This window comes from Mustela putorius, unplaced genomic scaffold, assembly GCF_011764305.1.
Source record: "Mustela putorius furo isolate JIRA1106 unplaced genomic scaffold, ASM1176430v1.1 tig00000151_pilon_pilon_pilon, whole genome shotgun sequence".
NCBI classification, from domain to species: domain Eukaryota; kingdom Metazoa; phylum Chordata; class Mammalia; order Carnivora; family Mustelidae; genus Mustela; species Mustela putorius.
In genome coordinates, this window is record NW_025421296.1 from 7,338,737 (window position 1) to 7,363,135 (window position 24,399).

The window sequence follows — 24,399 nt, forward strand, 5'->3', positions numbered from 1 at the left end:
AATGATGTTGAAAATGTCTCCTGAAGGCAGCATGCATTTTATTAATGAAAAAGAATTTTAGAAAATGTTTTTGGACCCTGGCGCTTGCTGTGAAATCGAAGAAAAATCAATAATGTAATCATGTAGTAGACTCTTTTAGCTCTTTGTTATTAATAATTTTTACTCCAAGATGATTTGAAGTGTCTGATCGAAAACACTGATAAAATAAGACTGGCGAAGATCTTGGCGGATATAGTCAATATAGAGTTTAGATTTGAGCTCTGTACTGGGCAAAGGATATTAATTAAATTTTGTGAAATATAAAAAACAGACTACCTACTTTCAAAAGTAAAAATTTAATCTAGTCCCCCACCCCCTGCCCTGAGTCTTTTTAACTTTGTCTTGTCTGTTGGATGTCCTAAAAGATGAAGAGGTAGAAGAGACCCCGCTTTCTCCTTCCCCATCCTACAGAATGGTCCTACAAGGGCCAGAGAGGTCGGTCACAGATCATAGTCACACACAGATTTAGTGTCACCGTCAAGACCAGAAACCATTGCTGTAACTGCAGTTCTGTGTGGTTCTGGGCTCTCCTTTTGGAGAATGTGAGACTAGAGCAGTCATATGAGAACAGTGATCGTCAGTAACTTAATTTTTCAAAGAAAGTGGGGCCTTTGCAAACCTGCTTTTTTGGTGTTGTATATATTTCAATAGTAATATTAAGCACAGCAGTTTTCCTTTATAAATTTCTCTCTCAGGTATTTGTCTATTGACAGAAAGGTTTTAGCCTTTTAATATTTTAAAATCAGTATCTCCAAAATAGGACACCTGTCACAGAATTTAAAAAGCAAATACCCAGAGTTTTAAATGAACCTTCTTACTCTTTACTTCATGGCTTATTATTTTTTTTATAGGCAAGGACCTATTTTATAACTGCATTGTATAAGCAGAATAAAATCATGTTATCAAGACACTGATAAAAGTGTTTTGATGACTTCTAGTGTACTAACGTAGTAACTATTGAAGTCTACTTTTGTAACCTGAAAAAATGAATAAAGTGTCCAAATTTGAGAAGTTGAGGCAATAGAAGTAGAAGGCAATGTCTTGTTATTAAAAAATAAGAATGAAATAAAATAAAACAAATAACTGAACAGTCATATCAAGAGGAGAAGTAAGCATGTTTGTTTCATCTCTGGAGTTGGTATTCATTAAATATTTGTGAATGGAATTGAATACGAGAATATTCTCACTTACTTATCCTTAGCATAGGTCAGGTGGCATAGGTTGATAGAGCACTAGGCTGAAAGCCAGGGCTCTGGGAACCAGCGTCAGTATTCCAGGAAGAAGCTCAAGGTTGTAGGCCCCGGGGAAGCTTACAAGCACGTGCACCTGTTCTAACTTTCCCCGAGTCTGCTGGGAGGAGCCATTCTGGTTATCTAGGAGAGAGTCAACTTACAGAAAGTCTGAGAGCGGAATCTCATGAAAGAAAGAAGGACTGATGAGGAGTGTCCACTGAAGTGGAGACGAGAGGGGCTGAAGTCCATCTGGGGCTCTCACACTTCTGCAGGAGGAGTGGGAGAATGGGAGGCGGGGCGGGGGAGGTGGGGGGAGGCAGGGGCGGTGAGCGTAGGTTTCCCTTTCAAGAAGCGTGGCTCAAGAAAGGAAAAACAGATGGGGGTAATAACTCGTGCTGATGTATAGGAAAGTTCTCTTTGTCTCATTTCAAGATCTGCGATCTGCCTATATGTTTATTCTGAGCAAAAAGCATGAGTGCAGATGCAGAGTTTAAAAATACTGGAGAAAAAAGTGATAACTTGATATATAAGAGTTCTGGAGGAGACAAGAAGATGCTGGATGGAGAGCTTTTGTGGGTAGACTAACCTCGGAAATGAGGGGGCATCCACACTTTAACCAGAGCAGAGCAGGAAGAGAGAGTGGGTAGAAACGGGATGGATTTAAATGTGAAGAAAGGCATGAAGTTAGAGGGGCTCATGCCTGATGACCTTCATCATCTCTGAGACACATGAAGTGGAATTATTTCTAGAGCAAGGGAAGCATGGGTGTAGAGTTGGGTTTTGAAATAGGCCAGAGGAGAGTGGTAACAGACATGGCAGTCAGTGTGGAAGACCCACTTGAGACTGAACATCATAGATGGTGTGGGACGAGATCTTGTGGCTTGTTTCTCTATCCAAGTAGAAGAGTAGAAGACTTCTTGAGAATTGTTGCATTGATCTCTTGCAGAGCAGATGGCTTAGGACGACACAGGGATGAGAGAATGGAGGATGGCTAGAAAGGTGTCAGGAAGGGAAAGAGACAAAGCCAAGAGGCCCCTGGGAGCTGTGGCTCCTTAGATCAGTGAATGGGGAGAGAGAGAGAGGAGAGGGTAAGAGCTGCATGGATGAGACGCTGTGGTCAAAGGGAATGGTCTTTGGAGCTGAAGTTTTCAGAGGGAAAACAAATTCAGGGAATGTTCTCAGGAATGTTCTCACCTCAGTGCTGAGGTGGAATGGGGCTGTAAGCCACGGGCTTCAGGGCTGAAGATACATTCCAGGGAGTCGAGGTCCTCTTAGCGATTGCAGGAGGTGAGGACGACGAGAGGGTGACCAGTGGGTCATTTTTTTAAAAAGGTGGTGACAATATAACTTCGCCCCAAGTAGAGCCGGGTAGTATCTGAGGAGGATGGTTTAGTCCGAGGAGGATAGTCTCGTGCCCATGGGTCAGAGTGTGCATTGGAGGGTATCCGCAGGGCACTGACCTCTGCTTTCAGCCTTGTCTCTGGGGGAGACTGCACAGCATCCACTCGGAAGGCCCAGGTGAGCTGGACCTTGAGCAGACCTGAGGGCTTCACACGGACCAGGACCAGCAGGCAGTGGCCCCCTGTTGCAGAGGGCACAGCGGAAATGAGGTGAGGTCAGAGTGCGAGGTGGAAAAGCACGGGCCAGGGCTGGGCAGGGCTGATGGGGTCATTTTGGATAGCGAGGGGTACGGAGGTAATGGGTCTCCTGGTTCTTGGCTGCCTCTGGGCACCAGGCTATGCTGTCACCTGGGTTGCTCTAGGATTTCGGGGGCTGGGGTGTACATAGTAGCATCTATACTCACTTTGTTGGGTGGTTATCACCTCTTCCTACGGAAATCCAGCAAAGACGGAAAGGGAAGAGATGCCACAAGAGCTAGAGTTTGTTGCAAGATTTAAAACTCTTGCCCATAAAGTATGGAATCTTTAGAGAAGGAGGAGCCCGAGATACTACTACTCTCCGTATAACCTGTATTTGATGCTGTTTGGCATTCTGAGTAAGGATAATAGTGGGTGATAGTAATTGAATTAGGACGGTCTGTGCCCTCTTCTGAGGTCTCTGTTGTCTTATCTTAAACCCCATCGCTTTTATCCTCCGTACCCCACCCCTCCCCCACTGGATAGATCAGAAGCTGAAGGACAGAGAGGTTAAGTAAATTTGTTTTGGCCTGAACACTGAGTCAGGCTTATCGCCCTCAACCCGCAAGGATGACAAGAAGCCCCAGTTCAGATGTATCTTCTATTTCCGCAAGTCTACACACTTATATACGTTTACATGACCAATCAGCGAGCAGGGTACAGGAGGGAGCGAATCAGTCTATGCACCTAAATGAACAACTTCGCTAGCAACCAATGCTGTTAACTTCCTCTTTGGGCGTTCCGCTTAGTCTCACAAGGCAATCCTAACCTGGCAACTAGCCAGGCGCCATCTTTTAATGGCGGAGGCTGCCCTGGCCAGGGGCCTGCCTCCGACATCTCCCCCTTTTTTCTTTTATGGCAGGGATCGTGCCTGTCTTAGGTTGTCAGTGGCGGGGAATATCCTTATCCGTCATCAGACGGCAGATATCAGTGATCTGCGTCCTGTCTTAGGTTGGTATATTTCCCCCACCAATCTTACCCATCGTTGACTACCGATCCAGCATACTTAGCCACACTTGGGGGGGATGTTCCAGACTCGATGGCTAACAAGGCCTGCACCATGGCTTGCTGTTGCCTAGGTTGCTGTCGCCTCCAAATTTGCAGTTTCCTTACTAGCAGAATCAAGCCCACTACGAGGATTGTCATCAGACCAATTACGCTAGCCCATTGTTTCGTAAAGGTTAACACATCTTGCAATGTTTTGATTATCTCTGGAAGGGTTGCAAGCTTAACTCTGGTGTTATTTATCTTTGTTATGCCTAGTAGCAGGTGCTGAGTGTAGTTTTGGAATTCTGCAGACTAATTCCCCCACAAGTATTGGGAGAGCTGTCGGGAGACATTCTGTAAGTCACTCATATTAGTATAGGCTATGGGAGTTACACAAATTGCCGGGAAGGGTGCTATACATCCCAGTCCCAGTAGGGCCCCCAATATGTCCACTTGTTCTTGAACCAAATCCACTCTCTGGTTGACTATCAGGATTCCTGCTTGCAGATGTGCATTGATCTGAGTCTGTGTTTGAAGGGCAGCCGCCGTTCCTTCTGCAAGGGTGTTCACAGCTTCCGCAGTGGGTATAGTTGCAGCAAGCGAGACTGCTGCTGCCGTGGCAGCTGCTGTAGATATAGCCAATGCTGTCACAACGGTGGCTGTGATACCAAAATCTCTCTTCTTTCTGGATAGCACCACCGGTAACTTGTCCTCTGGAATGGAAACTGGGATAGGAACATGGGTAGGGATACGCATAATCACAGCCAGCTTGAAGGCCGTGACATTCCAGCACTGGGAAAGATAGCAATTCTTAGTGCAATTCAACGTATCATTCAGCTCGCTAGCATTTGTTACGAGGAAAAGGAACGGTGGCGAGACGCATATGGGAGTGGGCTGATAAGTAATATTATGGGGACAAGACACATTAACTGTTGTCTCAAAGGTACTAGAGTCATTTTGTTTATAAGAAAAGTTGAGGAATTTGCCACCATTTAACATGGACACTGCTGAGATATCAGTACATGCTCCTAGCAAGTTACAGACCTGCCATGCATCAAAGGGACAGGAGGGATTGCCTTGCTTAGGATTTTGAAAGGAATAATTGTACCCTGTAAAGGTATTATTTTTATAAGTAGGAAAGCGTGGAGTGAATGTAAAGTTATGCATTTCATTGATGTAAACTGAGAGCAAGGTACTCTGACATCCAGACCACTCCGGTGGCCATACCCTGTTATTGGTGCACCTGGGCAACTTAAAAGGTTGATATGGCCCCGAGGCATTAATAGGTTTCACAGGGGCCAAACCCTGGATCACAGGTGGTCCCATTGAGGTATGTTTAGCAAGCCTTCATCTAGGAACCATGGAGCCGCCTTTTCCACTGTATTAAAAAAGGCCCGAGCAGTTTTTGCTTTTAGTGGAGTTCCATTGGCTTTCAGCAGGTCTTTTAAAGACCCTTCCAACCGCACTTTAGATACTTCAGATCCCATTATGAACACACGTGGACATTAAAGACACTAACTAGCACATTAACTTTTTACACGCATATACTTCAGTCGACCTTTTCTCCCTGCTTTACCGTGGAATTCCCACTTTTGAACGTGGCTAATGTCCCCGCTTTACCGCGGATTACCTGCAAGGTTCCTTTATTTAGTTCCCGAGTGCCGGCACCATTTATCGCCCTCGACCCGCAAGGACGACAAGAAGCCCCAGTTCAGATGTATCTTCTCTCTCTTTATTTCTGCAAGTTTACACACTTATATACGTTTACATGACCCATCAGCGAGCAGGGTATAGGAGGGAGCGAATCAGGCTGTGCACCTAAACGAACAACTCCACTAGCAACCAATGCTGTTAACTTCCTCTTTGGGCGTTCCGTTTAGTCTCACGAGGCAATCCTAACCTGGCAACTAGCCAGGCGCCATCTTTTAATGGCGGAGGCCGCCCTGGCCAGAGGCGTGCCTCCGACACAGGCTCAGAACCTGAGCATCCTGTGAGGGCAGCCTTGGTCCTGAACCTCTCCAGTATGTAGCCCTACTGGATTCAGATAAGGACTCTTCGAAGAGCTGTAATCTGACAGGAGATGCATGGAAGGAAAAACACCGGCCAAGGTGAAGTCCTCCAAGTGCTACCTCACTGTTAAACCAGTACAATGAAGAGGGAGGCCCACTGCCCCCAAAGGTCGGGCCCAGGACTCTGCACTTATTCGTGCATTTACCTCAAGTATTTTCTTAACTTTAGAGAACTCATTTTCCATCTTTTGAGCCTGTCTGAGGAATTGCAGACACTTGGGAAATAGTTAAGTCTGGACTCTTTTGAACTGATCGGCCTATCTTAGATTATGTAAGTGTCTTGTTTCGTCTCTTTTCTCTCTGATGCCCCTTCACCTGGCATATTTCACACTTGGTACATGTGGAGAGAAACGGAGAACGTTGAGAGGTTGACAGCTGTTCTAGCACCTGTAGGTCATCCTGCACAAATGTGTGGGGCAGAGAAAAAGCATATAATAACATTGTTTATCTCAGATTTTAAATTATCTCGTGTTGCTATTGTCCTCCATTATCATGGGCCATTGAAACCTGGTTGAAAAGTGGAGATCAGATGGCACTTACAGTTTTTAAAAGTTAAAGTCAGGAATACTTAATGTCAAATTTCTTTTGAAATCTCACAATCTGTGGAGCATTTTTTACACTAAACATATGTAATGATACATAATGTTTTAAAATAGAAAGCTATGAGCAGCATATTTTGATGAATTTAAGAATAAAATGGTGGTTATATAATTATGTCCAGTCTTTTTAAAAAGGTTTTATTTATTTATTTGAGAGAGAGAGAGACTGAGCACGAGTGGGGGTAGGGGAGAGGGAGAAAGGGAGAGGGAGAAGCAGGCTATCCACTGAGCAGGGAGCCCAACGTAGGTCTCCATCCCAGGACCCTGGGATCATGACCTGAGCCAAAGGCAGAGGCTTAACAACAGATCCACCCACCACCCCCAGTATAGGTACAATCTTTATAACAATGATCTAGAAATGCCGGAGGTAAAACAATGAAAGGGTTTGAAATGTGATGAGCAATGTTAATTTAGAAATATCCTTGAAATATTAAATTGCAGTATTATATCCTTTGATATACAGTTGGCCTTGAACAAACTTGACTTTGAAACTGCACGGGTCCACTTATGCATGAATTTTTTATAGTACTGTAAATGTATTTTCCCTTTTTTAGGATTTTCCTAATAACATTTTCTTTTCTCTAACTTATTGTAAGAATAGAGTATATAATACATGTCACATTCAAAAATACATGTTAATTGACTGCTGTCATCTGTAAGGCTTCTGGTCAACAGTGGGCTATTAGCAGTTAAGTTTTGAGGGGAGTCAAACATTGTACGTGATTTCCAACAGCACAGGGGTCAGTGCCCTTAACCCCTTCATTGTTCAGGGGTCAACTGCAGAAGGCACAGTGGGAAGTAATCTCTACCTAGTAAGATGAATTTAGAATGAATTCTCGAAAATGTCTTAGAACTAACACTTTCCTGTACTAGCCTCTCTTACAACTTTAATCGCCCTCTGTAGATGCTGACCTGGTTATTAATGAAAAGGTCATTTATTCCTAGAGAAGGAAATTCAGAAGGACTTGAGCTTCACTTTCTGTTAGTTCTTTTGAATGAAAGCAGAGTATTTAAAGATAGTTGTGGTATGGTTTATGCTTTGTGTATTGCAGATAGGAAAAGAACACGTAGGCTTGAAGGCTGTGACTGAAATCCTCCAGGATATTCAGTACAAGGTAAGTCCTTATTTAAAAGAAAATAAAAATACCGGCTATGAAAGCAGTTCCCACTCTCAGATTTGATGATGCGTACAAAGGACTCACAGAGTAGCTGTTACTCTCCTGGTTGTGGTTTATGACAGAGGAAAGACACAGATCAAAAAGGAGGACAGTGTGGAGGCGCATGGGCTAAGTCCAGGAGACACCAGTCATAAGCTTCCAGCTGTGCCCTCCCAGTGGAATCATGGGATGAACCTAACTCTTTCGACCGTGGTATGCCACAGCTCATTTGAAGTGTGACCAACTAGAGAAGCTCGCTAAACCTTTGTGTACAGGGATTTTATTAGGAGTCCGTTATGTGGGCATGAAGTGTCTGTGTAACTAACCCCAGCCTCACCCCATGCCCCAGCCAAACCAAGCCTTCATCATAAATCACATTGTCAGGATAAACTCCTCCGGTCCAACTGGAACAGTGTGGCCCAAGGCCTCCGGCATATGAAACACTCTTATCAGGCAGAAGATTCCAAGACCTCAGAGCCAATCAAGGCCAGTCCTCATGACGAGCTGCTTTTTGAGCAATCTAGGCGTGTGGAATTAACCCCTTCTGCCCATTGGTTATAGGAAAGTTGTGTAATTGAAACAAAGATTATGGCAACTATACTAAAAAGTATTTATGTTAAAAAAAAAGGCAAGTATGCATAAGCTGTAAGATCAGGTATCGCAGAGAAGGTGATTTAGTTTGATACGATTCTGTAGTGATTCAGCCCAGCTTTGCTTGGAAGCCAAGCTCTGTTATAACCAGTGCTTTTCACGTGCGCGTTGAATCGATGGAATATGAGTGTCCTCAGAGGGCAGTAGTTTAATATTGGATAGCTACTGCAGAGATAGTGCAGAGATTCGAAGACCAAGACCCACGGCCAATCCAAAAATCAATCTGGAAGTGAAGTCTGATTAGCTTGAGGCTGGTGCAAGCCCAGGGCATCTTGGATGAGGGAAAAAATGTCTACCAGAGATTTCCTGAGCAGGCTTAGAATGAATCCAGCTACCAAGGGAGAGCACAGACTAGTCAAAAAGCTGGTAAGAAGGGAGAGGGACACATTTTGGCTGACATTTGTCTAATAGAAATGGGTTGAGAAATTTTCTTTCATTGCTTCAGCTCATACGACCTCTGTCTTTATGGAATACAGGGGGCTGGTGGGAAGCAAGTAAGCTGGATTCTTACAATGTGTCAAATCTTGCCTAGAAGTAAGGAAGAGACTAAGAGTTTATGTATTAACCTCTTATGTCTGCTTTGACAGAGTAATCTTACAAGAAACTCCAGCTACCATGACAGGTCTGTTTGCCTCTAGGGCATGAGCAATTTAAGGGACATTATTTAAAATAGTGATTGCAAATGTGATGATTGAACAATGGCACAAATATTTTATTGAAATTATTTTATTGAAATTTAAATACAACTTTGATAAAAGTGGATTAGAATTGAATATATTTTTTAAAAAATTTAGTCATTTGAGAGAGCGCATAAGCTGGAGGGGCAGGCGGAGGGAGAGAGAATCTCAAGCAGACTCCATGCTGAGTGCAGAACCTGTCTCGGGGCTCGAGCTCAGGACCATGAGATCACGACCTGAACCGAAACTAAGAGACAGATGCTTACCGACTGTGCCACCCAGGCATTAGTAGAATTGAATATTTTCATTCAGGTGTTAGTTTTCCCCTCTGGAGGAAGAGAGGATCTCGAATAGATCATAGAGACAAGTTACCAAATGCAAAGGAAACAGAATGAGAATTTAGGAGGCAGGTTGTAATGCCAAGAAGGTTAAGAGCTGAGGTCAGAGTAGCAGGAGGAAGGTCATTTCAAAGGAGTTCTCTGAACCAGGATTCAGGCATTTTACACCAAAACCCAGGTCTTTGGTTTGGATGTGCTTAGGAGCAGGAAAACTGGGACAGACAACATAATAGACAGACAGTTGTAAACATCACTCTGAAATTATAGGGAGAATTGAACTGTGGTCACAGCGACGTAGCCATGGAGTTAGAGTAGGTGTGTCTTGTTGGAATCAGTCGCTGCTGCTCCCCTGAGAAGACAGAGTGGGACATCTATAGACATCAGGAGTCGGGGATGCCATTCAGAAAAGATGTCAACCTGGGTCCTTAGTGCTAGTAATTTTTTTATTCTAAAATTGAGGAATCTTACGATAACATATGGTGAATTTTTTTCTTTTTCAGGGGAAGTCCAAAACAATACCCTGCTTTAATCCTAACACTTTATTACCAGGTAGGTGTTAATCACGGTTGTGTTAGAAGAATTTTAACTGTGTGAATATGATTGCGTTGTTTCCTTTCAAATATATACGACTATATATTATTAGTTAATAAAGTTTCTTTACAGTTTACATTCTCTGTCATAGGTAGTACTTTCAGATTGCTCTAAACGTGAGTAACCTTTTGAAACAAACATTTTGTCACTTTTTCCATTATTCTCTGAAGAGTTTCTTTTGGATTTTCATTTGCAAGAATTGCTACCTCTGTGTAAAGCATGAGTGTAATAACATAACATTAATATACTTCTAGGATTGGTCAGTGAGGTTCTTACTAATCTCTAGAGTGAAATAAAGTTTATATCTAATTATTTAAGGTAAAGTCTTTGCAGTGCTACTATCATACAGATGTTACTCTTAATTACTTAGGTATACCTAAACATGTAAGAATTCGGTATAAAATACTCAAAGCATAGTTTGTAGTTAAAGGTGGTTTTGTTCTAAATTTTAGTCTTCATATCTCTCTGCCTAAATTATATGCTGTTTCTCAGTGTTTTAAACAAAACCACGTAGGCTGATATATTGTATCATCTGTGGCCTACCTTTAGTTGCTTTACAACAAACCAGTTTTTGCCATGTGTTGAACATCTATCCATCATATTTGATCATGAATTCCTCTAATGCAGAACTAAAAAGATTTCTTTTGTCCTGTCATAATAGGACCTCAGTATTTTGCTGTTGAGGGAGATGTATAGAGAGAGCTAGAACAGAATGTTTATTTTTTAATAGTAAAAATTGCTTTATTATCACAGAATGCCTTTAGATTATTTTAAAAATCATTGCATGTAAAAATGCAAAAACTTCTCCTTTATTATTTTTTTAATTAACATATAATGCATTTTTTGCTTCAGGGGTAGAGGTCTGTGAATCATCAGTCTTACACAATTCACAGCACTCACCATAGCACATACCTTCCCCAGTGTCCATCACCCAGCCACCCCATTCCTTCCTCCCCCCACTCCCCATCAACCCTCAGTTTGTTCCCTGAGATTAAGAGTCTTTTACGGTTGTCTCCCTCCCGGGTCCCATCTTGTTTGATTTTTCCCTCCCTATCCCCCATGAACCCCTGCCCGGCCTCTCAAATTCCTCCTATGAGAGAGATCATATCTATTATGCTAAGCAAAATAAGTCTGTCAGAGAAAGACAATTATCATAGAACAGAATGTTTAAAAGTGCAGTCTTTGAAGTCAGACGGCTTGGTGTTGAACCTGGCTCTGCCAGTTATTAGCTGAGTGACCTTGGGCAAATTATGTCACCCTCTGTGCTTCAGTTTCCCCATCTGGAAAACAGGGCTAACAATAATACCCGTCTCACTGGTTTCCTGTGAGGGTTAAATGAATTCATGTGAAATGCTTAGAAGAGTACCTCACAGGTAGTAAGTGTGGGTTAGGTATGAATAAGTCAGGGAAATTCTTCAATATAGTAAAAAACAACACAGATACATGTCTTCTAAAGTGACTAAACCTGGGACACCTGGGTGGCTCAGTTGGTTAAGCGTCTGCCTTCGGCTCAGGTCATGATCTTGGGGTCCTGGGATCGAGTCCTGATTCGGGCTCTCTGCTCGGCAGGGAGCCTGCTTCCTCCTCTCTCTCTCTCTCTCTCTCTGCTTGCTTCTCTGCCTACTTGTGATCTCTCTCTGTCAAATAAGTAAAATCTTTAAAAAAAAAATAGAGAAAGTGACTGAACTGGACCTATACGTTCATATATGTATAAGTCTATCAACTTTGTAGAGCTGTCTTTGGCTCACAGAGTGATACACAGTTTGAAATCAGTATTAATACTAGAACGAGGACTCATCGTATTTTCCCATTGGTTATTTTCTCCCTGACGATCAGTTTAAGAATACAGGTGTGAGGCTGTAGTTTAAAATGACCTCATTCTGAAAATTGTTGTTTAGACGATTTGTAATTCTGGAAAGTTATTGTTGGCCTCTTCCAAAGTACTATTAATTAACTTACTTTTTCGTGCCATGTTCACCCGGTTGCACAGATCCTTTGCTTCGGGATTATTGGGTGTATGAAGGCTCTCTTACCATTCCGCCTTGCAGTGAAGGTGTTACCTGGATTTTATTCCGATATCCTTTAACGATATCCCAGCTGCAGGTGAGTACAGCACTTTAAATCATTCAGAAGAAGTTCTGAGTTAAAGGTTAAATATTGTTTCTGTAAAAGGGAAATGTCTGTTTTATGTCTTAGCTTCCTTTAGATCAGTCACATCTCCACAGATGAAAGTTAGATGTCTTGAACCAGTGAAAGCAATCGAAAGGTCAGGGATGAATAAAACCCAGCTGTCGTTTATGATCTGTATTTTAAAAGTTAGTTTTTATATAGTAAATAGAAGTCACTGAAATAGTCAGACTTTTGATTAGTCTAGTTATTTCTTTGTGTGGGATTCCCCAGGAGTGGAGAGGAGAAAGGTCTTGGAAGTGAAAATGTTGGTTATTTCTGTGAGTCATGGGGCTTTGTGATACTTCTTTCTTGGCTTGCACAGGACGAGTTCTGTAAGCAGAAGGGTGAAGGAGGTAAAAAGAATGCTCTGGAAAGAGCTGGATTGTTCTCCAGCTCCACTTCTGGTCACGTACTTCTTACCTTGGGCTTGGCCTCAGTGCTCTAATGGCTGATGCCCAGTCGGTGGGGGCACGGAGTTGAACTGTCATGGGATGTTAGCTAGTGGAACCTGAGGCAACATCATTACAATATGTTTAAATAATGATTTTGATATTATTACAAAAGAGGTGCTTTAAATGTCTCCTGTCCTCCAGGGATCTAAGGGATGTGTTCTAAAAGGCTGTATTTTTTCCTTCATAATCAACCTCAGAAGGCTTAGACTGTACTCCAAACAAATGAAGTTTCCTTTAGAGACTTTTTTTTTTTTTTTTAACAAATTTTTATTACATCTCCTATTACTTTCTAAGAACCTCAAGTTTATTAACTACTCAGTAAAGCCATCCTTTGCTTGTCCTTAAATCTGCAAAATCCTTTCAACCTTTAACAGTTTCTTCTTCTTTTTGTTTTTCTAAGGATTGATTTTAAAACTTCCCAAATTAGCTTCTCCAGCCTTTTACATACTTGGATCACACCACCTTGAGGCTTTCATATTTTTAATATGACAGATCCTTTATTTATTCATTTATCCTTGTGTTCTTCAAAGAAGCTATTCCTGAGTGCCAAGCAGACACACAAAGAATGTGGAGATTAAAACAGTTTTTGTCCTCAAGATGTTTACAAGAGTGGAAGAGGCAAAGAATCCTACAGATGGGTTATGCTGGCTGTGAGAAGTAAGGTGTTCCTGGCACACATAGGAAAGAAACCCAGCCTGGCCTAGGGGGGACAGGGAACAATGCCCCCAAAATAGTATGAGTAAGTCTGGTAAAGGAGAGGAAAGAAATCAGAAATTTGACTCTAATATTAGGGATAAACCTTTGGACTAATAATTGTGGGTTTGGATTTTAACCACAAAGATGGTAGCTGCTGTAACAAACCAACCTCAACCTTTCAGTGACCTATCATAGAAGAGATTTATTTATTTATTTTAGAGAGCAAGCCAGCACAGGAGTGTGCACACATGAACTCGGGAGGGGCGGAAGGAGAGACAGTCTTAGCAGATTCCCTGCTGAGCTGGGATGTGCATTCCGGATTCATGTCCCAGAGGAAGAAGAAATGGATTTTACAATGAGTTGAGCTCAAGTTGAGGAGGAGGTGAGAGAGGGCCGGCTGATTGCCAAACCTCAGTGCAGCTGGAGATGGCTTCATGCAGGAGGCTAAGAAGGACTTACGGACACTGGAGAGGGAGTGGCTTCCTGAGATGCAGGATGGGAGAGAGAATCGGCCCACACACGGAGGAGGGACATTAATAGTGACAGATGCCTGGGAGAATTTAAGTAGGGTGGGCGCGGCAGATAACCATACCTTACAGAAGCGGGCCCAGATGCCACTGGCTGGTTGGGGGATCCAGCACAGTTCCAGGTGATGATCAGTGATGGGTGCTTAACCACTGTCCCCTTTCAACTCCTGCCCTTCATGACGTCACAACTCCTTTGAGATCCTCTTTCTATATCAGACCTTGACAAGAAAATCTCACGGTACTAGACAAGGTTTCTGCCTTTTTGGCCCATGTTTTGTGTTCTCAGTTGGAGGAGTTTTATTTCATCTGACTGTAATACAGAATAAGATCATCTGAGGCTGAAGTGGCCACACGGATTTAGGGATCTTTGGCATAAGACAAGGAGCCAAGGGACGAATGAGATACCCAAGGAAAGAGTTTGGGAAAGGAAGAGTGGAGAAGATGGGAGAAATAGTCTCTTGGGAGGTTTTCCTGAGAAAGCTTTTTTTTTTTTTTTTAAGATTTTATTTATTTATTTGACACAAGTAGGCAGAGAGGCAGGCAGAGAGAGGGGAGGAAGCAGGCTCCCCGCTGAGCAGAGAGCCTGATGTGGGGCTCAATCCCAGGACCCTGGGATCATGACCTGAGCTGAAGGCAGAGACTTTAACCCACTGAGCCACCCAGGTGCCCCTCTTGAGAAAACATTTATAAGAGAACTTTTTTTTATAAGGGGACTCTTCAAGGCTGGTAGGGTCCCATGGGACTTAGTAGTCTCCATGTGCTATCCAGTTCATCCAAGTCATTTCTCTTGCTGACATCTCATTTCCAAAGCAGGGAAGAAGGTTTGGGATGAGCCGGTGGATGGGTGAAGGCCATGCTTGTTGTTAGCCCCCCAACCAGGTAAGAGTGAGACTGCAGCCTCAGCCGTCCTAAGCTGGGCTGGCTCAGAGTTGTGATCGTTCTGGGAATGACGTAGATCAAAGATCACACACCCCCCTGCATTTACATTTCCTGCACTTTTGTTTTAGGACAATGATATACACTTCCTCATTGTTGTAGCAAGGAGCACAAGTTCTTAGATGACTAAGTTTCAAAACACTGAGGCTGGATACGCAGTATGTTTTGCTGGGGATTCATTCCCTGACACTATTAACAAGCAGTTACTGATAAAATGTGTTGCCATAGCCCTGTCTTCCTTTACCCTTTTCATAGACAGATGTTAGCATGTGGAATTTCTCCTTTGAGAAAAGGTGAATGATTTATTCACTAATTCATGCATTCACTGATTAATTTGGTAATTTGGCATTTTCTGTATTCCAGGTGCTGTAGTAGGCACAGAAAATGGAGGAATGATAAGACATAGTTCTGACCTCAAGGGGTTCACCATCCAGGGGGAAAGGCAGATATGCTCACATTTAAAGAACAGTAATTTCTGGGGCATCTTGGTGGCTCAGTGGATTAAGCCTCTGCCTTCAGCTCAGGTCATGATCCCAAGGTCCTGGGATGGAGCCCTGCATTTGGCTCTCTGCTCAGCAGGGAGCTGCTTCCTCCTTTCTCTCTCTGCCTGCCTCTCTGCCTACTTGTGATCTCTGTCAATTAAGTAAATAAAATCTTAAAAAAAAAAAAAAGATTGTGACAGTGGGATGAAAGGAGAGGAATGGCTTTAGAAACAAAAAGGCAGTAGAATCAGTAGAATTGGTGACTGAAGACATAGGATTTTCAGGGAGGGCAAACCTGCATATTACTCCCTGGATTTTGGCTGGAGTGACTGGCGAGTGTGTAGTGTTGCTCTTCATGACAGGGAATAAAAATGGAAGAGTAGGCTTTATGGAGAGTATTAGGAGTTTATGGTTGTGACTGCTGAGAGTTTGAGGATGCCTTTGAGACGTCCCAAGAAAGCGGTGTACTTCATAGGTGATGGTTGAAGCCATACGTGGAGAAGAGGAAGGAGATCCTTTAGGGAGAGAAAAGAAATCATGCGGAGCTTGGGGAGTGGCAGCTGATAAGGGCATGCATTCGGAGAGTTGTCCCCACCACCTGACTCAAGGGGTGGGAAGAGTCAGGAGGTTGATGGGAAGCCACAGAAGGTGTGAGTTTTAAGAAGAAGGGAGTGGAGGGGCGCCTGGGTGCCTCCGTGGGTTAAAGCCTCTGCCTTTGGCTCAGGTCATGATCCCACCGTTCTGGGATCAAGCCCCACATCGGGCTCTCTGCTCAGCAGGGAACGTGCTTCCTCCTCTCTCTCTGCCTGCTTCTCTGCCTGCTTGTGATCTCCGTCTGTCAAATAAATAAATAAATAAATATATTTTTTTTAAAAAAAGAAGGGCGTGGAAAGATGAAAAGTATCAGATTCTGCACATACATTAAAGGATTGGTAGAAAAGTATTAATTGGATTGAGCCACAAGGAGAGATCTCAGGCATTGGGAGGAACTAGAAGAACCTGAGTCTACAGTCCCATTTGTTCAGCATTGCTTTGTTTAGGGGTATTTTTCTAAAAATAGATCAAACCTTTTAGTGAAAAATAAAATTTTATCACCACAATAAATTTCTGTTTATTGGAAGTTAGCTGGGATTAACCTTGTTGAGCCACAAAAGAGAACATTCTCAATTCCCCTTGGAATTCCATTAAGGATTCCCTTGCTAGGCTGTTAATTCTTGGGAATGTTATTGTTGAGCTTTACTCTGAATGTTAACTGATGTTCTGTAAATGTGAGCCATAATGTTTTACTCCCCTGTTGACTAGCATGTTATGCCAAAATTCAGAGACAAATCACTGTGTCTGCATTTGTGTCTGGCTAGCGTCAAACCTTGCTTTCTATTGTCCCTTTGGGTAAGGCCCGTAAAAGACTCTAATAACCCTAACACACCAAGTCATGTTCCTCGATTGTTGAGAAAAGCCGTATCCTCCTAATTGGGAGCCAAAGCCAAAGGGATGTGTATTGGAAGGAATAACATCAACTGCTCTTGAAAATACATGACTTTCCAATTAGCAGCAGCTTTTTAAGAAAAAAGACATAGGTACTATTAGCACAAAGGTCCATTATAGCATCTTTTCGGACGGCAGCGGTGTTAAAATGTACACATACACACACACACACACACACATACACATACAAAATGCAACTTACAACAATTTGGAAAAAAATTACAGTTTTAGGAGAATGTAAATTAGTTTTCTCTTGGCCCAAATGTTTCATTGTTGCTGCTCATATAACTTCAGAGAAAGCAGGGCAGAAAAAGAAAAAGTCCAGAGAAGGTAGTAAAAATGAGAGGGACCAAAGAGAGAGGTGGGATTCTAAAATTTAGACCAAGAAAAATTGAGACGTCTTGTATTATTAACTTTAAAGAGGAACAGAGACAACAAAGGGAGGGATTATAAAATATTATTTGTGTATAAAACACTGAAAGGAACTGGAAAATAGTAGGTAGGGTCTTTGCATAGCTGAGTCTGTTGGGAAATATAAAACTTCGTATTGAAGAAAAAATGTTTCCTTTCAGATTCCAGGGCTAGCATATGTAAATTAGGCTGTTGGGTCTTATTACAGAAATGATTGGTATCTTGCAGTGTACCATATGCCATAGGATAAGAGTGTCTGCACTAGCCACATTAAAGAAAAGGCTCCAAATCATCATAGTTTTTAAGTTTTTTAAACAATTAATTTGACAGAGTAGGCAGAGAGGCAGGCAGAGAGAGAAGAGAGAGAGTAGGAAGCAGGCTCCCTGCTGAGCAGAGAGCCCAATGTGGAGCTTGATTCCAGGACCTTGAGATCATAACCTGAGCTGAAGGCAGAGACTTTAACCACTGAGCTACCCGGGCACCCCCAAATCATATAGTTTCTAATGAAGTGTACAGCAGTTCAGTTAAGGAGGAGTCCTCTTCTGTTGACTTGTAGTGTTGACCGTTAAGCCCATCATGGAACACTCACATGCTCAGGGGTACTTGGAATTCTAGAGTAAACAACTGGAAGCCTCTGCTCAGTTGAATTTTTTCATCTTATTCTTGGTTAGCATACCATATGCGAGGGGAAAAGACATGCAATTGGATGGTATGTAATTTTCTTTGATTTTGCTATGATCTAGAATGTTCAATTACTTTGCAGTAAATAGTGGTCTAAGCATTAGGAAGCTGAAGGAAATAATTTTTTCAGCTGAGCGGTTATGTTTGGAGATGAGATTCCAAGAACAGAATAAAACATGCCAAATTTCATCAAATCTGCCAACAAATTGTAAGACCCATCCTGATTTCCAGTGACATTAAAATGTGAACAGTAGTCAGAATTGATACTATAATGGCATGTGTGCAAGTATGCACAGAGAAATGATTAAGTTTTACTCTCCTTTTCTGACTTTCTCTGTTTCCCCCTTATTCATCTATTCTGACTTCTTAGTTTATCTGCTTTCTTTGGTTAGATGTGCCTGTTTTTGTTTCTTTCTCTTTCAACTTCAGTAACACTAGTGAAGCAAAGGGACGTGAATGTGTTTACTGTTTCTCACTGTGTGAATATATGTCTGTTCGAACTTAGAAAACCACTTTTAATTTTCTTTTCTTCTCAGTTTTGCCCCTTCTCCATCCTTCCCTGTTACATATTTCCTAGAGATCAAGAAGCAGAACTCTTCCTCGCCCCGACAGCCCTAGTCAGGATATGGTGTGTGCTTGACCAGAGGGATCTGAGAGCCCACCTGGTCCTGGGAGACCAATGAGGTCTGTTTAGGGCCAGGACTCAGCAGCAGGGCCTTTCTTGTCTGTGTGATCCCCACATCGGTTCTGAGGGGCTGGTAACCCTAAAGACCCCAGTTGCTGTGGAATCACCACATGGTCATGTTTGAAAAACAGTTTCAAGCAATTGGGGACATTTGTTGTCAATTGTCTTCTGTTATCCACAATTCCCAAACTTGGGTGGGCTTGTTCGAACACAGATTGCTGGGCCCCACCCCGGAGTTGCTGATCCAGTAGGACTGGGGCAGGAACTTATCCCAGGAAGCACACTTTGAGGACACCTGTTTCTTGTCTACTGGCATTTACCTCCATGTGTAATTTAGAACCACATTCTCATATCAGAATGTGGAGTTTCTTGAGAGAAGTGTTGACTATCCTGTGGAAACACCATGTGAGGAGCCACATATATAAGACTAAAATTTCTAGGGGTCACAATAAAACAATCTAAATATAAATAGTTGAAATGAATTTAAATAGTATATTTTAACCCAGTGTACCCCAAATACCATTTTAACATATAACGAATAAAAAAAAAAGCATGGATGGGATTTTTTTACACGATTACTTCACTGTAAGTCTGACTTCCAGTGTGTGTCCTGCATTTCCAGCACGCCTCAGGGCATACCAGCTGCATTTCGGATGCTCAGTGGCCACACTGTGAGAATACAGCTCTAGGCTCTCTCTCTTGGGATGCTCCCTCTTCCCTTTTTTAAAATGAGTGTTTTTTAGGCACTTGTGGGGAATTTTGGATGTATTTTCTCAGCGTCTTCCGTGTTAGAGAGCGCTTCCTCTGTGGTCATGAACTCTAGACTGTAATTCTTGACTGAGTTTGCATATGTGTAGCTCATCAGTAACTGTCCTCAGATGAAGACGGGAAGACTGTGGCAGAGACCAGGACTGGGTATTGGAATAAGGGAAAGTTGGCATCAGTTTTACTGGGCTCTTCTCTGAGCTCTTCCTCAGAAAAATGAGAAAAATGAGACTAAGTAGAGTCTGTGACAGATGAGTTGACTTATGGATGAGAAGTCTTTAAAAAAAAAAAAAGCAGTGATTTTAGAAAAAAGTAGATAGTGGGTTGAGGAAAAGGAAATAAACAAAAACAATTAGACTGAGTACGTGAAAGGTGGAGAGTCCTATCAATGACATAATCTCAATTTATGTACGTATTTATGGACTATTTAAGTAGAGCTGGCTTTTGACTCTTTACTTGATTGCTGCCATAAGGAATTATATTACACTAATTCATGCAGTGTCATTGCTTGGCCAGAAAAGAAAACCAGATGAGAATGTTGACTTTTATGTGTTCTTTTCTCTTTAAACATGGTAACAGAGATGCAAGTAAAAAGACGTCTGTTAGAGGATATTCACAGGATCTTGGGAATCTTTAAAAATAATTAATGCCAAACCACAAGCCCTGTAAATTAGTACTTTGAATGCACTCTTAAAGAAAGAGGTTTTAAAGCTGAACTTTGAGTGAATAATCTGGTTCATGAGTCAGTGAAGGTTGGAGTCAATGCTTTAGACTAAGTAGAGTGCACGGCCGATTCAGAGAATAGCTATTCAACTCTGTTACCTTCAGAAGACAAGCATTTTTCCCTGAAGCTTGGGTCTCTGTCCTCTCTCCCTCTCTTTTAAATTGGTTAAAAACCGATAGCCATGTTTAAGTAGAGTAGCATTAAAAATTGACGAAGTCATCTCTACTGATGTGTGTGATAGTGATAGTCTTTGTACTGCCCTGACATTTGAATTTCATCACAGACTTTTATCCTGAAATATTATTCTGCTCCTTTCTCACTCTCTCTCTCTTTTCAGTGGGAGATAACGTGGTACGCGCTTGAAACCATTTGAAGTGACTAAAGGTTTTGAGGGGTGGTTACTTCAGAAAAAAATGGCATTTCAGAAAGGCATGTTTTCCCCTCGATCTCTGTTGATGTTTGAAGTCTTCAAAGTATTGCTATGATCAGAGAAAAACATTTCTTGTGAAATAGTTCTCTCCAAGAATGCAGTGATTTGAGACTGGCTGGCTGTGGATTCCGATCGTCTGTTCTAGAAGAAGCTGTTTTTCACAGAATTTGCTTCAGGCTGAGGTCTGGGGCTTGAAAGATTTATCTTCGGTTCAGAATATGTAAATATAAAATTAACCTAGCTTTCAAATAAGCTTCAAAGTCAATCAGAAATGGAGTCTTTCTTAAACTATGCTTAGGCAGTGCACTTTCTAGTCCTTGTTCCTCACTGGTGACCCCGTGCCTGGTGTGTGGATTCTAGTTGCTGCCATTATGTGTGATTACATGTGAAGAGGCTGTGAGAAGGCAGGACGTTGTGTTTTTGCAGTCTGTTGGTTTATTATTTCCAGTCTACTTTTTGCAAAGAAAATTGTAGCTAAATATTTATCTCAAGATGCTAAAGGTTTGACTTCAAAAGAAGTGCCAGTATCTGCTGAACAGTTGTGTGTGCTGTAGAAGTATGCTCCGTGATTCTCATGAATTATCTCGCTCCTGCATTGTCCTTGCAAATGCTGTTGTCGTCGACCCTTACGTCCATGTGAAAACGGGAGCTTAAAGAGGTGATGTAGTCTGGCCGTTTTGGTTCTTCAGTGTCAGAGCCAGGGTGTGAACTGGGCTGTTTTAGAATTTTAAATTTTTTATTTTATTTTTTGAAAAAGATTTATCTTTATCAGAGAGAAAGAGAGAGAGAGAGCACTAGCAGGGAGAGTAGGCGAGGGAGATGCAGGCTCCCCGCTGAGCAGGGAGCCCGATGTGGGACTCAGTCCCAGGACCCCGAGATCATGACCTGAGCTGAAGGCGGACGCTTAATGACTGAGCCACCCAGGAACTCCTGAACTAGGCTTTTGATGCACAGCCCAACAGCCTTCACCTCCATAATTTCCTGTTGAAAAAGCCTGACTAGGTTCCTTTCAACTCCACGCTTAGAGAAAACCTAGTAAAATACATGCCACAAATAATGACAGGGAATTCTCCAATGCAGCCTTGGCTCTGGAAGTTTTCCAAGTGCAGCAAACAATAGGTGATGCCCGTATTCTGAACCTAAGATTCCAAGAAGGTCTGGGGAGAAACCAAAGTGTAGATTAAACCATTAATTGCTTATGTCACTGACACTTCTGTAGAAGGGCAGCGAGTAGGTATGATAAAAAAGCAAACAACAGGACAGTACCAGGTGGGTCAGTCTTGCCCCATGTGGGGAAATCAACATGTAGGGAAAGCATTTGGAGACATGAGAAAGTAAGATCTTAGAGGTTAGACTTCTGACTTGCGTTCTGATGTAACAAGTGACTTCCTTCTCCCTTAGCTCTGTTTCCCAGCACGTATATAAATAGTTGGAATATTAGAATCCTGGGAAAGTCCATTCTTTTCGGGCCCAGGAACCTCTTCTTAGGAAATGCACATGTAAAATGTTCCATATCATTGAGGGTTTTCATGAGCCCCTAAAGTCTCTAGGGGCTTCTAGACTTTTATTCGAACCCCCGAATTGATGGATCTTCTTCATTTCATTTTAGTTCACGAGTGGCAGAATTCTGTGGCTTTGTTGTGGGAAGAACTTCTGTAGATAGAGCCCTGTGATAGACACCTGGTGGACTTTTGGGGGATTGATGCTACTGAAAGCACATTTGTTCCATATCTTGCGATACATGGAGGGCAGAGGTGATACCGGGTTGATGGGAATTTCTGAAGAGTTGGCACTGGACCTGGGGGAAGAGCGGGCGGACTTGGACTTGTCTGACCCAGCTAACGTGGACACACTCTCAGTCTGTCAGTTTCCTCTTTTGTGAAAGGAATGAAAACTGTATGATGTGACTCTGTGGCATTTAGCGAAATGGCAGATGATGATACCTGTAGATAAATCGACTGATGGGAATGAGTCTGGTGAATGTTCATCACATTTGCTTGTTGGTCAGCAACTGCTTAGAGGGTCCTGGCAGGATATGGGTTCTTAGGAGGCGCAGACCTGTCAGATCCTAGAAACTGACCCTTGGGACTCTGGGAATCTCTTAACATGTAATGAGAATCCATGGGATCTGAGAAGGCCACCTGGGAAAGGAAATGAACGTGAAAATTGATATGGCTAAGGGGGGAAGCTGGGCTTACATTTTTTGGAAAGTCAGAGGTTTTCACTGGACCAAAAAGCTAGAAGGGCAGCAGAGGTTTTCACTCTCCAAAAAGCTAGAAGGGCAGCAGAGAGGGTTGTGTGATAAAAGGCATGTCCATCTGATAAATCTGACATCGATTCGGTGTTAGTATGCAGTAATACTAGATTTCATTAACTGAAGCTCTGCTTGGAACACTTACTCCTTTGTTTGTCTCTCCTTTACTGTGTTACAGACAGGCATGAGAGCTTTTTGAGACAGGGGTATTGCATTTTGACCTGAACAAATCTAGCAGGTTTCTGTGACTACTGGGGGTGTCTGGAGACCTTACTATCTCTCTTTCTGCTGCCTCCGTTTCTCGTGTAGCAGGGATGGCTAATGTCTTAGGTTTGGAAGAATTAAGTCCGTCTTACTTTTCTTGAAGAATAATTTTTGTTTTCTTTGTACAAACTGTTGTAGTTTATGTGTATATTAAGTCACTGAGGAATCTCCAGTCTCGTCCGCGTCTAGTAAATAATCCATCTGTTTTGTTCCGTTTCTATTTTCAGATTGAAGAATTTCGAAGGCTGAGGACACACGTGAAGGGGGCAGAGCTTGTGGAAGGCTGTGATGGGATTTTGGGAGACAATTTTAGACCCACTCAGCCACTTAGTGACAGAGTCATTAGAGCTGCATTTCAGTAGCCAAAGAGAAGAGGAACAAGACGGTCTTCATCAGGGTATGTGCAGATTAAGTAAGCAAAATGGGGCTTCCAGTTCCATAAACCAGAGTCATCCTCACGGCAGTCCTGATAGTTTAGCAGTATGCATGCCCTTCGTTTTGATACAAGTGAGGACACATTCTCAATTCCTGTTAACCACAAGTCAGGTGGCTTTAAAAATTTCGTGCAGTGTTGAAAAAGAACCTCCAGTCCTTGCATTTTCCCACCAGAGCAGCCTTTAATTCCCATTTTGGTTTAATCCTGGCCTTCTTCAGGTAAGGAGCCCCACGGCAGAGAAGCAGTCTGTCTTTATTCAAGGCAAAGAGGTAAATTCCTTTTTAGGGCTCCCTATGCTTCACCCTTGAAGTGGTAGCAGTTACCTCCTGATGACTGAGGAACATACAGGGAGCCACCGGGGCAGGGGGGTATGTGAGCCTCAGACCTGACCCTTGTCTAATGCAGATGGGATCCTCTGTTGGGGTAGGAGAGGGCAGATCTGGTGTGCGTGAAAATCCTTGTCCTGTGGAAGTGCTTTTATTTGATAGATCAGGAAGCACTTCTTAGGTATATGAATATGGTATACTTCTTTATGGACTGAAATATAATCTATGCATTTTCATATGTTGGATTCAATATATGTATACCTTATCCCCAAAGAACTAACAAAATAAAACATCACAGACATGGGAAAGATCAAATATACGTAGATGCCTATATACTGGATTATTTCTTTACCTTGTCAATTTCCCAAGAGTATGTACATAGGTCAGGGCATGTGGCTGGCCAACCACTGTTTCCCACAAGAGGAGAGCATCTGCTGGAAGTTACGTAGGTGAGCAGGGCAGAGCTTGGACTTGGTTTAATGAACCTTGGTGAGTATAAGCTCACATACTGTGGGAGCAGAACAGTATAGACGGAGTCACAGATGAACAGATGAAATCTCTGGTTTCAGGAAGTCAACAGGGTCTTGAGCTAGACAGCTGACATTAGACTTTTAAAAAGTGACCATTTTGTCCATGTGTTTCCCCAATCCATTTTTCTTGCCTCTCTGTAACTACTATACCATTTATACCCAGTAGTTC

General features: G+C 42.5%; 1 protein-coding gene across 3 annotated transcripts in view; it reads left to right on the forward strand.

Annotated features, from left to right (window-relative positions):
* CA8 (carbonic anhydrase 8) overlaps window positions 1–24,399 on the forward strand; it is an 86,906-nt gene that overhangs the window by 44,035 nt on the left and 18,472 nt on the right. For all 3 annotated transcript variants that reach the window (XR_001177247.2, XM_004778360.3, XM_013048900.1), the window contains exons 5-8: window positions 7,616–7,678; window positions 9,887–9,935; window positions 11,968–12,080; window positions 23,166–23,335. Coding sequence is in view for 2 of the 3 variants with exons in the window: in XM_004778360.3 (XP_004778417.1) it covers window positions 7,616–7,678; window positions 9,887–9,935; window positions 11,968–12,080; window positions 23,166–23,300 (360 nt within the window). In the remaining variant the exon portion in view is untranslated. The remainder of the gene's footprint in view (window positions 1–7,615; window positions 7,679–9,886; window positions 9,936–11,967; window positions 12,081–23,165; window positions 23,336–24,399) is intronic.